The sequence below is a fragment of the Artemia sp. Qi Xiang Cuo genome, chromosome 3 (genome assembly GCF_049724085.1).
Source record: "Artemia sp. Qi Xiang Cuo chromosome 3, ASM4972408v1, whole genome shotgun sequence".
NCBI lineage: Eukaryota > Metazoa > Arthropoda > Branchiopoda > Anostraca > Artemiidae > Artemia > Artemia sp. Qi Xiang Cuo.
In genome coordinates, this window is record NC_142796.1 from 67,684,686 (window position 1) to 67,700,521 (window position 15,836).

The 15,836-nt window shown below is 35.3% G+C and overlaps 1 protein-coding gene across 1 annotated transcript in view; it reads left to right on the forward strand.

The window, feature by feature from the left end:
* The first annotated feature begins 4,335 nt into the window (after nt 1–4,335).
* Nucleotides 4,336–15,836, forward strand: part of LOC148954449 (GATOR complex protein Iml1-like) — a 35,535-nt gene continuing 24,034 nt past the window's right edge. The window contains exons 1-2 of the mRNA XM_089086273.1: nt 4,336–4,475; nt 12,484–12,677. Coding sequence (XP_088942399.1) covers nt 4,336–4,475; nt 12,484–12,677 — 334 coding nt within the window. The remainder of the gene's footprint in view (nt 4,476–12,483; nt 12,678–15,836) is intronic.

Sequence of the window (15,836 nt, forward strand, 5' to 3'; positions counted from 1 at the left end):
TTCTATTATACTATTATTTGCGAGGTAGGCAATATGGTTTATATGAGAGGTCTTGATTTACTATAAATTTACAAATCTTTACTGTTTATGCGCGTCCACGCTGCCCAAGAAATATATCTTTGCAGCTGCATGGGCTTGCACAAAAAAATCAAGTGAGAATTTGGGACTGGACATGGCACGAATGAGGACCTCTATTCCCATTCGCTCGATCACGTCCTCCCTTACTTTTTTCTTAAGGGTTATCAGGGAGTTCTGGGTTTAGGCTTTGCATCTCGCTTGGCTCAATACAGTCCTCCTTCGGGTTTTGTCTCCGTGGTATCATAATTTTTCCATAACTTGAATCAACAAAATCTTCATTGTTAGGGAAACCAATGAGCTCCAGCATCCCAAACGACTAAATATTCCACTTGGAATGAGTTGAAGACGCTCCACATTGGTTTCTCGTATTTGATAATCTCCGGTCTCCTTGCGAATAGGAGAATTCATATTTCTCATGCATTATGACTATTTTGGGGGTAGTTCCGATGCTTAGGTATGATTTCCTGATTTATGACGTCTTTGGCCACTGCATGAGCAATGAAAATTATGATGCCATCCGTTAGTCGTACTTTCCTGTCTAATTCTAAAATTAATATGTGTTAATTTATCTTGCAATGTAATCTATTCCTAATTTTTCGATTTTATTCTTTAGGGTTTTGAATATAGATTGCATTATTACGCGTACAGCTAACATCGTTAGCTACATGGCTTCTCAATATATTGAAGGTACTAACCCTTTCTCGCATTGTATTTTATTCCCAATTTTCCTGCTACGGATCGATATTTGGTTTTATTTGCCAATCGTATTCCGAAACTATACGATTTTTTTGTCACATTTTCTTAAATCGTATTTGACGTTCCATTTTTTTTTTCGCGAAGACTTCTTCCCTTTATTTATTCACAATGATAATTGCCGCTAAGTACATGACCTTTTCTTTGGCATGTTTAATGCATAAGAACTCTGTGTCAATAATTGCTTTGGCCTTTTCTTTATTTGGTCTTTTCAGAACATCTCAGAATAATGGCCAAAAGAAGGTAGTTTCTATTGATCCCTGTCTAGTTAATAATTTTTTTTCAATATTGGTTATGATCATGGTACACTCTAGGTCGAAGTCAAACTACCTTTTCACCGGCATTTCCTCAATACATCGGGTACTAATTAGTTCGACCATAACTTACTTAAAGCTCCATGTTAACCAATAATGAATATTTACTTTGAGTGGAAAACAAGGCAACTTTAGGATGAAGTTGAACTACTTTTTCACCGGTGCCACCTTGCACCTGGCTACTTGTATGTTCGAACATAATATCATTCCTAAAGTTCCGTACTCTAGTTTAACGACTTTGCGGTCGCATTATAGTTTTAAAAGTATAGAGATTTTCGAGAAACTACCTTTTTGTCAATACATTGATAATGTATTTATACATTGTGACATTTATTCTAATTCGTAGTTCCATGAATATTAACACAATACTGGTTTATAATGCATTTTTTGATATTAATCGATTTTCATGGTTATAATACTTCAGGTAATATTATAGGGTTCTTTCATCATTCATTGTAACAAGGTTATTTATATATACAGTTTCTCCCACTGAGGTTGGGTTTTAATTTCAATATGGGTGCATCGTCCGGCAGTGCCGCCTTTGAATTTGGAGATTTAAGCATATCTAGAAGTCGATAATCTTCCCATGAAGAAACATTTGGGCTGAGAAATTGAAGTTCAAATACTATGTCATTTTTACCGTTTTCAGGTATATTTAGGTACATTAAATACACTAAAAGTTGGTTTGGAAGGTGCAGGCCTTCCAAAGTGGCGGTTATGTCATTCCTTCGCATATTTTGACGAATGACTTTCCGGCACAGCTGAGATAATGACAATGGGTCATTTATTATCTTTACTACAGAGAAACTTAAATTTACGTGCGATTGGCAACAGCATAATTGCTCACGCACGATTACGTCTAACCCAGGGACTATTTTTCTCCCAAACTTTTCATCTTGGAAGAAATTCAGGGTTATTTTCTTTATGTCTTTATAATCTCTTGGGGCAACCTGGAAAATTGCGGGTCCCATTGAAGGGTTTATCGGATTTAGATATGTATTATTTACACAATTGACGTATAAGATTTTAAGAAAGCTTTCACCTTTTAACATATGTCCTTGGTCTATTAATATGGAGAGAAACTTAAGGGGCCAAATTGTAGTTATATTATTATCGTCTTGGTCGTACCAAATATTGTCGGCAATATATTTAGCCAACGAGCTATACTTTGTTGCTGGGATATGTTGTACTAAGATTCGGAAGGCCAGATTGGCACTTCGTCTAGTGTGTTCTAGTGTGCTTGTCATCGCACGTGCACTAAAATCATATAGCACTAGGCTTGCCGTTAATCTTAGGATTATTCTTGGTTCCACCATAGTTTTTTGAGATTCTAGAAGATAGTATAGTTTTGGACAATGAAGATCTTCTACTGTCCTGATAAGTTCCTCTTCTTTCATTAAGTTATCGACAAGTCCCCATTCCCTTAATGGAGCATTAATATTGTCTACGCTATGTCTTATCTTAAGATTCCATAAGATTGTATTTTCCCGTCTACGATTGTTTAATTGTTGATGACTCGGGTATCTTACCATAATTACTATGATTGTTTTACTAGATTTTAGGTTCAATATAAGCACATACCGTATGGTTGCGTGTTCGTGCGTTTCTCTTAACCAGTGGTTGAAGGTCTTCACGTACAGTATCTGTAAACGTGCTCGTATATAAAATTTATCATTAAATGAGCGATTACTTAGTAGTAATTTATTTTCAAAATGGTTATAGTATTTTAAGGTATAATAGTGATTATGAAATAATTAAGATAATTAAATAGTTGGCTACAGGGCGCGTCGCTTAGCGCCATCAATTTGATGATTAATTGTAATATTTGCTGTTTATTTGGCCCCCTTTTTTTTTTTTTTTTTTTTTTTTTTTTTTTAGTTTTATGTTATTTAATTTTCACTAGTGCTCTTGCATTCCTTTTGGTACAAGTTGCTCTCTGCAGAGGAAACTACTGCTCCAACAATAGATTCAAAGAGTAACAAGACGTCGGGACCGAATGTAATTTCTGAAGATCAGCTCCGGAACCAGTCCCCCAGGACTAATTCCGGAATTGAGCTCCACAAACCAATTCTAAAATCATCCACTTTCCGGACACAACTTCTCATGTATGAGGCTTGTTTGTTTGTTTTCTTCGTAGATTCTTTTGCATGGTTACTTTTGTTATAGTAAATATTCTGGTAATAAAACCAATGTAGGGTAATTTTAGCGGATTGCGTAGTTAATTTTACTAGTCTTTATGGCATTGTTCTTTCTGTTTTAGTTGTATTTCGCAAGAGATACTTCCACTCTGCACGCCCACCCCAAACAATAAATTTCCCAAATTCAAAGGCGGCACTGCCGGATGATGCACCCATATTGAAATTAAAACCCAACCTCAGTGGGAGAAACTGTATATATAAATAACCTTGTTAAAATGAATGATGAAAGAACCCTATAATATTACCTGAAGTGTTATAACCATGAAAATCGATTAATATCAAAAAATGCAGTATAAACCAGTATTGTGTTAATATTCATGGAACTACGAATTAGAATAAATGTCACAAGGTATAAATAAATTATCAATGTATTGACAAGAAGGTAGTTTCTCGAAAATCTCTATAATTTTAAGACTATAATGCGACAGCAAAGTCGTTAAACTAGAGTACGGAACTTTAGGACTGATATCATGTTCGAACACACACGTAGCCAGGTGCAAGGTGGCACCGGTGAAAAAGTAGTTCAACTTCATCCTAAAGTTGCCTTGTTTTCCACTCAAAGTAAATATTCATTATTGGTTAACATGGAGCTTTAAGTAAGTTATGGTCGAACGAATTAGTACCCGATGTATTGAAGAAATGCCGGTGAAAATGTAGTTTGACTTCGACCTAGAGTGTACCATGATCATAACCAATCTGATTTTAATATTATTGTCTGATTGCAACACTGAGCTTATGTACTTTACACTGATTTTCATATCTTTTATGAAAAGCGCCTTATGTTCTTTAAAGTTATTAGCTAGATACATAAGATTTCACACTTACTTCATCATTCTACGTGTCTATATTAGTCACATACGTTATCACTCTTAATATGGGCTTCCATTAAATTAATTAATGGATTGGTTAATTGTTCATGGTTTGTCTTCTTGGCGTTTCCTTCCTGTCTGACATAGATAACGTTAAGTGTTGTAACACAGCCCAAAGTCCAAATGAAAGATGGACTAAACGTAGACAATTTACGGGAAATACAGACTGTACGAGTATTAGATTTTCCGAGGATAAAAAGTGTCAAGAAGAGATACCCAGCCCAGCGATCAAGATACCCATTTGATGTAATTAATTCAAAAGGGTTACGTAACTAGGATACAATTCAACAATTCCACGACATCAACCCCTCGTATACGACGTGACAAACCACGCACGGACAGTTTTATGCGTGTAGTCGTACTTGTGAAAAACATAAACACTGTTCCAAAGAACGAGTGACAGGAGGGAAACACCAAGAAGACAAACAATGAACAATTAGCCAACCCAGTAATTAATTGAATGGAAGCCCAAAGTAAGAGTGAAAACGTATGTGAATAATATAGACACGTAGAATGATGAAGTAAGTGTGAAATCTTATGTATCTAGCTAATAACTTTAATGAACATAAAGAGCTTTTCATAAAAGAAATGAAAATCAGTGTAAAGTACATAAGCTCAGTGTTGCAATCAGACAATAATATTAAAATCAGTTAATGTGTCAAACTTTTTTTGCAAATTATTTTAATTTTAATGTGTTAAAATTTTAGATGCAGTTAGATGTTTTAGAAGTAGTTAGATGTTTTTGAAATCAAATACCCATCCTACCTACATAACGTCAGGTGGAAGTATAAACTAGCATTAGAAGTAGCGAACATGTACCATGTTAAGTAATCAAGTAGTTATAATAGCGGAACTTAACTAGTTGAAGCGATGTAAAAGTATTAGAACGTCAGGTGAAGGAATTTTAATATTAGTTGAAGGAATAATAATATAATCGTACCTATATAACGTCAGGTGGAAGTATACATTAGCATTAGAAGTAGCAAACATGTACCACGTTAAGTAATAAAGCAATTATTAATGCCGAACTTAGATTAGTTAAAACTAAGTAGAAGTATTATCATATCAGGCGAATGAATAAAAATTTAATCTTTTAATTTTAGCGTCAGGTGAAAGTAAACTCGAGTCTTAGAAGGGCAAAATGTACCATTTTCAGTGATGAGATAATCGAATAAGGTGAAGGTAAACTTAGTGTTAGGTGGAGGAAATAATAATTACTATATAATCACATAAACTAATGTAGAAACTCTTTGGCCCCCTCGCCAAATCGAGTGATTATACCATAAAATTTAAAAGTAATGTTGTTACATGTATAGTATAGTAGAGAAATAAAGTATATAAAAAAAAAAAGAATATATACGAATTTTACCAAAGCAGAGCTAATTCAAGTAATAAGTACAAAATAAATTCCTTAAAAAAAATCTGACTGGAAATCAGATTCCCTTTGGGAGCGTAGGTTCGAATCCTACCGACCGCGCCAATTGTAATGGGGGGGTTTTCTTTTGATATTGTTCGTCAGGGTAGTTTGGTTAGTTAAAGCTAGTTCTATTGGGGGGGTTTTCAAGACGACTAATTCTTATATCTTTTTTGGGAACTTCCGATTAATTTGTCCAATGGGAAATTTAGTTAAGCTCTTGGTCAGCGGTCCGCGGGTGGCTTACCTGAGTGGAGGCTGAACTTCTAGAGTGGGGAGCTTAATCCAGAAGTACCTGTAGGGAGCTTGTATTAACGGCCATACTGATTCGAAATCAGATTGATGAGTTTCGGTTCCCCTTAGGAGCGAGTGGAGCCACAAGGACTATCGAGCTTGAGAAATATTAACACAAGAGAGTAAAATAAAATAATGATGCATTTATTGTACTTACATAATAGTCGCAGAGTTCTTGGTTATATCAACAAATTCACAACACAGGAAATGATTCAATGTTTGTACACTTCAAAAGTTTATTACAACGCAATCATGGTGCAAAACTCAAACTGAACTCAAACTAAAAACTGTAGAAGACTCAAACTAAGACTGAAAATAGACTCCTAGTAGACTGAAAAAGACTCATAGTAGACTGGCGCAAAATTGTTAAGTTCTCACTATCTATCCTCTGCAACTATGCCGGAGGTTACGTTTAGGCGTTGCTAAAAGTATATTTTCTCAGTCCTTATTGGCTGCGCTATTGTCCTACATTACTAATGGACTGGCTTGCACCAATGAGCTACTCGGGTTTAATTACAGCTTATGACTTTTAAGATGTCACTTTTGAATTTTTCTAGCAACTAAAAATTCTACGCTGCAATATTTTGCTAACAGGTGTCGCTTAATTTATGACTTTTAAGCTATCACTTTGGGATTTTTTCAAACGATCAAAGTTTTATATTGTAACATTTTCCCAGCAGGGTGTCGCTTAAATTTAAGAAGACTTATATTTTATTTGTTTTAAAATTTGTAAGTGATAACACAAATTAAATGCACTAAGATACCCAGTTTTAAATTTATACTTCAGAACAATGCGATTAGCTTAAGCAAATATATTTTGCATCTCGAGCGACTACTTTTTTGTATTGTAAATCTTACTCTCTTGACAGTTTGGTATTTTCGAGTACTTATTATTCGAACACAGGTGTTAGTCACCTGCCGTGTGAGATTTGGTCAAGCTAATATTTATTGAATACTTTGGAGACGGGGGGTCAGATTTACTTATTACATTTTCTGTGGGAAAGAATTTTGTTTAATTAACTACGTTTATTTCTGTATTTTAAATTGAACGCTTGATCTTTGTTTGATTTATAGGTTACTTGAATTTTTGGAATTCACATTCTTGGGTGATGTTATTTTACTGGGGTAACTTTAATTGGGGAATTTTGTTGTATACTTTTTTTGATAATCCATCCCATTACATTACTAGCTATGATGGAGCATCGCTGCCTATGTCCTTATATGCCCTTTTAATACCTGCATGAATATAGGTTTTTCGTTTGATTGAAACCCCTCCTAAACGTTCCCTAGAAGTTTCAACTTAATGCCATTAGTGTCGTTAGTTACACTAACCATAGAAGCAGCTTTAAATGAATAAACACAGTGTCTTCTGGCTAGCTCAAAATCCACAACCTATGAATGTATGAAGGTGAAATTTTCAAAGAATATTTCTATTGTACGGATGACAACCTGCCATCCGTATGCAGGTTGTCACAAGGGCATACCAACAATGTCTTAGAAACAGTTTCGTGTGTGAAATTAAAACTTACAACGCTTGTTGTGGGGCATGTTGAACTAACCAAAAGACAATATTTGCATCATAATACTAATGCTTCTACCCCTACTACTACTGTTACTATTACTGATACTGTTACTACTGCTACTAATGCTAAGGCTAATACTACTAATACTACCACTAAATACTACTAATACTACTACTATTAACTGTACTTTTACTGCTGCTACTATATTAACTGGTGCTAATACTACAACTAATAAACTTAAGGGTATTAAGGCGAAATTTTTGGGCAATATTATAACTGTATTGAAATAATATGAAACACACTAAGCCCATATAGGTTGTTTAGAGGACGTATCAGCAATGCTTCAGGACCGGTTGATGAAATTAAGTTAAAAATTTCATCGTGTTTTGAAGGGGATGTTGAAAAAAGGTGTTATTTGCATACTGCTACTAATGCTGCTACTGCTACTGCAACTATTGCTGCGCATAATTACTTAACCTTGAACAATGCTGAAAAAATTGATGTCACAAAAATTTGTTGGATTTTTTTTAGGGGAAATGTTGGGCGTGGGGGGCGGGAGGTTTCTCTCAAATCCCTTTGACTGTTAAAAAGGGCACTATAAATTCCAATTTAAAATCAAATGAGACCCATCTGAATTTAATACGACCAATCAGTCCATAAATACCTTATATGCCCCCAGGGTTTAGCTTAAAGCCCTTGTCCCAGGGCTCTGGGGGTTTGTACCAACCCTGGAAGCATTTTTATATGCTCTTTGGACTATTTTAAACAAAATTGCCATCGCACAATTTTAATCACCTGCAGTTGGCGCAACGAGGGGGGAGGGCGGTGGGGGGCTGCTACTTGACCTCCATCACTATTGATTCTTAAAAGGGAACTAGAACTTCCAATTTCAACCAAATGATCCACCTGTATAGCTTATACGACCATCCCTGTCATAAGAACCTTAAATGCCGCAGGGCCATAACTTACAACCATCGCCCTTAGGCTCTGGTGGCTTGTATCAACCTCAAAAGCCTTGTTATATGATATTTGAACTATTTTGAATAAAATGACTGTCTCAAAATACCTAATGGATACATCTCAGGAAAACTCAACTTGTTTGTGTGGGAGGGGGGGGTAGATGCGCTCTGATTACTTGGACTCTTAAAAAGGGCACTAGAACTTATGGTTACCAATCCATGGATTCCCCAACAAAGCATATATAACCACCCTTTTTATAAGAATCTTATATGCCCCAAGGGCATAACTTAGATGAAAGTTCTCCTAACCTTGGTTCCTGACCACCAATTCAGGAACTCTACACACGACAAAATTGCTTGCAGACATGATCAGGTCTTGGCTTCGGAGAAGCTCCCCATAGACCCTCAGTTATCGCCTCTGGTTGTCTGTATAGTGCCAATTTGGTGCACGCAGGATTACTCACCATCTGACGGGGCAGTGTCCTGAGTGGTAAGCTAAGAATTGGGTCCCTCTCTTGATTGAGCCCTCGCACACGAAAAAGGGCGAGTTTTATCATCTACGCCCTTTCTCTCTTACCTCATCATGAGTTCCACCATGGAAAAAAGTCCCTTCATTACTTACATCCACAGTAGTTATCATCATGGTAGTGGTAGTTATCATCCACGGCAGATATCATCTACAACAGTTGTGTATTACCCTGAACATTTTTCCGACGTAACACCTTAAATTAGGTATTCTTTTCTTAGACCACAATTCCGTTCTATGGTGAACAAATAAACTTTCAAATGGGGATAAATCCATTGACTTGTGCAAAAAACAGGTACAAAAGTCCAGATATTTCGATCACATATACAGCGACCGTCATCAGTAGAAATACTAAAATAACAACACTGAAACTAGCATATTTATGCACAACAAAAAGTTATTTATTTTGTTGTGTATAAATATGCTAGTTTCAATTTTATTATTTTAGTGTTTTTGCTGATGACGGTCGCTGTATATATGATCGAAATATCTGGACTTTTGTACCTGTATTTTCACTGTCTAAATTAATAGATTTGTCCCCATTTGAAGGTTTATTTGTTCCTGACCATTTTATACAGTTCAAAGAAGCAATAGCTATATCTGACGATAAATATTTTGCAGGATAGGTTAGGGAAGCCATAGAAATAAAAAAAGCACATTTTTGGAAATTTGTTACTTAACAGAGATACAGGAAAATTGAATATTGATTCAACTTATAATTAAATTTAAAAAAACAAGTTTTTAACTGAAAGTAAGGAGCGACATTAAAACTTACAATGAACAAAAATTATTCCGTATATGAAAGGGGCTGTCCCCTCCTCAACACCTCGCTCTTTACGCTAAAGTTTTTTATTCTTTTAAAAAATAAAGTTGTGAGACAGAGTCAAACTTTGGCGTAAAGAGCGAGGCGTTGAGAAGGGGACAGCCCCTTTCATATACGGAATAATTTCTGTTCCTTTTAAGTTTTAATGTCGCTCCTTACTTTCAGTTAAAAAAACTTGTTTTTTATTTAGTTTCTGAAAGATTTTGAATTAATGCAGCTTTAATTTTGGCTCACCGTACATGAATAATTAAAACGAAATTTGCGCATTAATTTTACTTTTTTTTGGCTAAATGGCTTCCTCGAGATTTTGTTCTGACGTAACTTACGAATTAACTTACGTAACGAAATTCTATATTCATATATTTTTATCACGTATATTAGTGGGTTCGGCCCCTAGTCAATACCTCGCTCTTTACGCTAAAGTTCAAATCGTGTTCCAATTCTTTAAGAATGGCCTTAATCACAAAGGCCGTTAATTAGTATAAATAGCTCTGATGAATGTATAAAAAAAAACTTTAGCGTAAAGAGCGAGGTAATGATTAGGGGGCGAACCCAATCATATACGTAATAATTTCTGTTCATTTTAAGTTTCGATCCTGCTCCTTACTTTCAGTTAAAAAAATCCATTTTTTTTTATTTAATTTCTGATCTTTTTTATAATAATGCTGGGAAATCCGGCGCCCCCTTCATAGCAATGTCCCTTCCCCTGTGAAAACTTCCTCCATGGAAAGATCCTTCCACGTTCCCCCCGACCCCCTCCCCCCTAATTACCAGAAAGAATCCCCTTGAAAACTTTTGTATACGTCCCAAAAACCAAAATAATATGTAAAAATTGGGCAAAGTTAATGACTTGCAGACCGTCCCCCGGGGACTGTGGGGGATTAAGTCATCCTCAAAGAGATAGTTATTATTGTATTTTTCGACCATGCTGAACAAAATGGCTATCTCAAAATTTTGACCGGGTGACTTTGAAAAAAATGAGCGTGGGAGGGGCCTAGTTGCCCTCCATTTTTTTTGGTCACTTAAAAAGGGCACTAGAACTTTTAATTTCCGTTCGAATAAGCCCTCCCGTGATATTCTTGGACCACTGCTTCGATACGATCACCAATGGGAAAAAAATAAAATAAACACGCATTCGTGATCTTTCTTCTGGCAAAAAATACGAAATTCCGCATTTTTGCAGATAGGAGCTTGAAACTTCTATAGTAGGATCCTCTGATGCGCTGAATTTTATGGTATGATTTTCATTAGAGTTCTATGACTTTTAGGGGGTATATCCTCCTTTTTTCGAAAATAAGGCAAATTTTCGCAGGCGCGTAACTTTTGATGGGTAAGACTAAACTTAATGAAACTTATATATTTGAAATGAGCATAAAATCTGATTCTTTTGATGTATCTATTGGTATCAGAATTCCGTTTTTTAGAGTTAGGTTACTATTGAGCCGGGTCGCTCCTTACTTAAAGTTCGTTACCACGTACTGTTTGATATCATTTTAAAACTTGATTTATTGTCAAAAATTATTTACAGCTTTACGAAAAAAACAAGGGCACAAATTAGATATAAAAGTACAGAGAATACCTTCATTTAATGCCAAAATTATAATTTCTAAACAGAATAATTAGATTCGTTTGCAGTTGTTTTTACCGTGTTATTTCAGTTGTTTCTCTGTTGCAATTGCTCAGAGAAGAAGCTCATTAATTGTATATTCTACTTCTGTTGTTTTGTGGCAAGGAGTAGCAAGTGTATATTTTTGGTTAGATCGTGTCCTTTTTATTCTCCCTTGATGGGTAAGATGAACTTACCCTCTCCCTCCAAGACCCCTTTCTGATCCTGAAATTTTGAAATCAATTCCCAAAACAATTTACAATCTTGATCTAGTGAACAACCCGTAAGGTTTCCTTGCTGATTGGAAAATCCTGTTTGTCTTATGGCTGTAAGTTTCAAACTGATCAAGCACAAAAGGGACCCTCCCTTTTCCAACAGCAAAATATTTCATCCTTTTCACCTACAGAGTATTCTTCTGAAAGTTTCGAGCCAATGAAACACCAAGCGTCAAACACGCTCTGCTTTCCATATTATAAGACATGTATGTAAATTATTGGCAATGTGCTTTATTTACGGCCCTTGCCCTAGTGGCTGTTCGTATAATGCCATCCTGAAGGTATATTTACTATACCTTTTGACTTTTTTGGCTACCCTCCAGTCACTTTTGACTCTTAAAAAGGTAATTGAACTTTCAATTCAAATTAAATTAGCCCATCAAACTTTGCATGATCATCCCTTCCACACGAAGTGACTGAGGAAAAAAAAATAGTACGTTGAAGGAATACGGTTCTTCACTATATGTAACGTTAGAATGTTGCCTATGATGCAGCACTTGTTATGATACAGTTTGTATCGTATAAATTTCTGAAGAAGTAAATCTGTTAAAATTTTAGGAATTGTAAATAAAATTGATCTTTTAGACTACTTATGATCGTTTTGGATCAAAACAAGCACGAGCATTTTGAAGAATATAAATTTATCTCCATTTTCAACTGATTAAAATATTTCGCATTTTCACTTTCTTTTTCTTTGTTTTCCTTTTACCTGTTTTCCAGTTAAAAATTGACATTTTCAATGTGGTGGTCAAACGATTTGTTCACTCTTAAAGTGCTGTAGCTATTGTTTTATGTACAGTATCGGATTCATTCGATAGCCTTTTTTTTTAAATTAAACTCTTTATTGCTAGGGTTCTAGTGCACAATGAAAGGTCAGAAGATTGGCACAAAATGTTGACTCAGCTTCGAATCGCTTTTAACTCGTACCCAGATGAGGTTTTAGAAGCCAGTCATAAAAAATACGGGCAGCAAAACGTGCCTAAAGCCTATAACTCTTCAGCCAGTCATGGAAATTTCCTTGAAGTTTTGAATATGTCTTTAAATGGTAAGATATTCTAGAATGGATCGTGTCTGTGCACCTTTGGATGTCTCTGTGTATGTCTACAAGCAGAATCTAGAATTCATTCGACGTATGTGATGACCCACTATGAATTGCAGTACTTTTATGAAAAATTTTCGATCTTGTCTTCTTCATTAAAAACTCTAATTTATCATGGAAGCTTATTTGATAATCCTGAATATGCGTGCATTCAAAAGAGAAAGACAACAATCATCATAGTAGCAAGGACTATTTCTAATTTTGAATCTCCACCATACTGTCCATGTAACGGATTTAAAGGGTGTAATTTCTAACCTTGGATGGAAAGGGTGTCGTTTGTGAAAAAGAAACAGGAATTTGGAGGGAATAAAAAACTTTCTGGACCTTTGGACCAAGGCTTATAAACATTAATTGGTGAAACTGGCCAAAGTTTTCAGTCTATACAAGTGTATACTTTAGCAAAACAGAACGCAATTTGTACTTTACTGAAAACGGTTTTTATTTTGTGCTGTGTGCTTTTTTTTCTCATAAAATACGCTCAGGATATTTTAAGTACTGTAAATATCTGCTGCGTTTGCCTCGGTGGTACCGGAACCATAGAATCGTTTCTAAATTTGACATTGTTGATGCGCCCTCGTGACTGAAACAAATATTTGCAGATCTGTTTTTTAAAACTCAGCAAATGATTGGTGTTGTTGACCCTCTTTGGTCATTTTTTGAATTGCGTTAATTCTTGAGTTAAATATATGTTGTATTATAGAATCGTGTGTCTTTGGTGTCTATGGTTTTTTTTTTTTTTACTACACAGTTTTTCCATTGTATTTTGTGAGTTATAAATAAATAAATAACATCTAAAAAAGAATAGCGTAATAAACAAAATTACTTAAAAGAACAAATGAAATAGATTGACAGTTTAATGCATACTAATATTCATTCCTGAAATTCTCAAATATTTTGTATTTATCGTCGTTAAAAAAAAAATGTTTACGGTAAAGTGCAAATTTCTTTCTGATCTTTAGAAGGCACAGAGGGGCGTTATCTCTACTTCTCTTTATGGTAGTTTCTAATCATTTTAAGTTTATCTTAGTTGCCTATTATAATTTCTGTTCCTTTTGGTTTCATTTATAAATCAATAATGATTTATGGTCGTTTTACACTTGAATCATTATTTTAATTTAATTTTTGTTCGTCTTTGGTTTAATATACCTCTTTTATTTTCTTTGAAAACTTCTTTTGTGGAAAAAGTTTTTTCTTAAATTAATTTCTGTTCATTTTTATTGACATAGTCACTTTCATAGGAATATTTTTAAATCTTTTCTGAGCTGACGTTTATATATTGGACAGAGTTTTGCAACAAATTTTAATGAAAGTTGTATCATAATCCTTTGGATGGATGGTTACCGGAAATAATATTCAAATAAATGGGGCAACCATTTATTTGATCTCCATGACCTTTGGGTTTTATAGGGTTGGTGCAATTCTAACGCCATAATGTTACAACCTTGAGCATAGACACATTTTAATGAACCATCGTCCTCAACATGCTCTGAAAGTTTCAACTTAATTCCCTTGACATTTTCTGAAATATCACAGATACACCCTTTTGACAACCTTGGAAGTACAGAGTGTCTTCTGATTTAGTTCAAGTTCCCATTTAATGTGCCCAGAAAGTTTTAACTTAACACCCTTGGTCGTTCCTGAGATAGCGTTAATGCGCCCTTTGAGAAAAAATTGAATGCGGATAGTGGCTTTGTTTTTTTTTCAGCATCCACAACAACATGTCCTGAAAGTTCCAACATAATACCCTTAGTTTTTTCCTGGATATTGTACAGACGCCATATTGATTAATGTACATGATGTACATCCCCTTAAACTTCCCCTGAAACTTTAAACTTAATCCCCTTGCCTATTATCCCCTTGGATGCATTTAAATTCTTTTGGTTGAGTTCAATAGTAGTAGTAATAGTAGTAGTAGTAGTAGTAACAGTTGTGGTAGTAGTAGTTTACATCTGTGCCATTTTGACAGCCTGGATGTACTCAAACTCCACAGTTCTATTTAGCTCCATAATATTGGTAGTAATAGTGTAAGTTCCCTTAGTAGAAGAATTAGACTAGAAGTAGAAGCACTAGTAGTAAAGAACAAAGCACCTTTTGGTTGTTCAACATCCCTGTCAACACGCCCTGAAAGTTTCAGCTTAATGCCCTAAGCCGTTCCTGAGAACTTGCTGATACGACCTTTTGACAACCTGAATAGGCCTACATATAGTTTTTTTTGGTATAGTTTAGTATCCTCTCAAGATTCCTTGAAAGTTTCACCTTAATATTCTTTGTCTAAGAAGTGGTATTAGCATGATAGCAGATGCAGTAGTAGCAGTAGGAGGATCGGTAGTAGTAGTAGCAGTACTTGCTGTATTTGTAGTAGTAGCAGTATGCGCATAGTGCCTTTTGATTAGTTCAACATCACCTAAATTTTTAACTTAATGCCCTAAGTCATTCGTGTGATGCACCCTTTTGGCAACCTGTCCGCATTTTGTTTTGATTTAGTCCATATTCTCTGAAGGTTTCACCTTAATATGCATAGCCTTTTTGGTGACCCAAGATCAAACATGCAACTCTTTCCTGTTAAAAGTCCTATTTGTAAACAATTGGCAAATTGGACAACTTACAGCCCTTGCCCTAGGGGCTATGGGGGGCCATGTCATCCCTAGAGGCATAAGTGTTGGACTTTTAAATTACGCTGAATAAATGGCTGTCTAAAAAGTTTGATTAGATGTCTTTTGGGGAGGATAGATAAAAGTGGCATGGAAAGGGAGCTGATTGCTCTCCAATCGCTTTTATCTTCTAAAAAGAGCACTGGAACCTTAAATTTCCGATCAAATGATAACCCCCTCCGAAGTTCCTACGAGAATTCTCCATACGAAGTGCCTTGATATAAAGAAGAAAAAACATAGCAGTCACTTCGTTCTTTACTTAGCCAGCTATTGCGATACATATGATTTCTGTATTTTTAGGGTTTCATTTATTTACTGACAATAGTTTCTAGATGTTTTGGGCTTGAATTTTTATTTGAATTCATTTCTGATCGTCCGTTTTTTTCATACGGCTCTTTACTTTTCTTCGAAAACTCCGTTTTCGGAAAAAAAATTAACTAGCATTAGGGAAGTA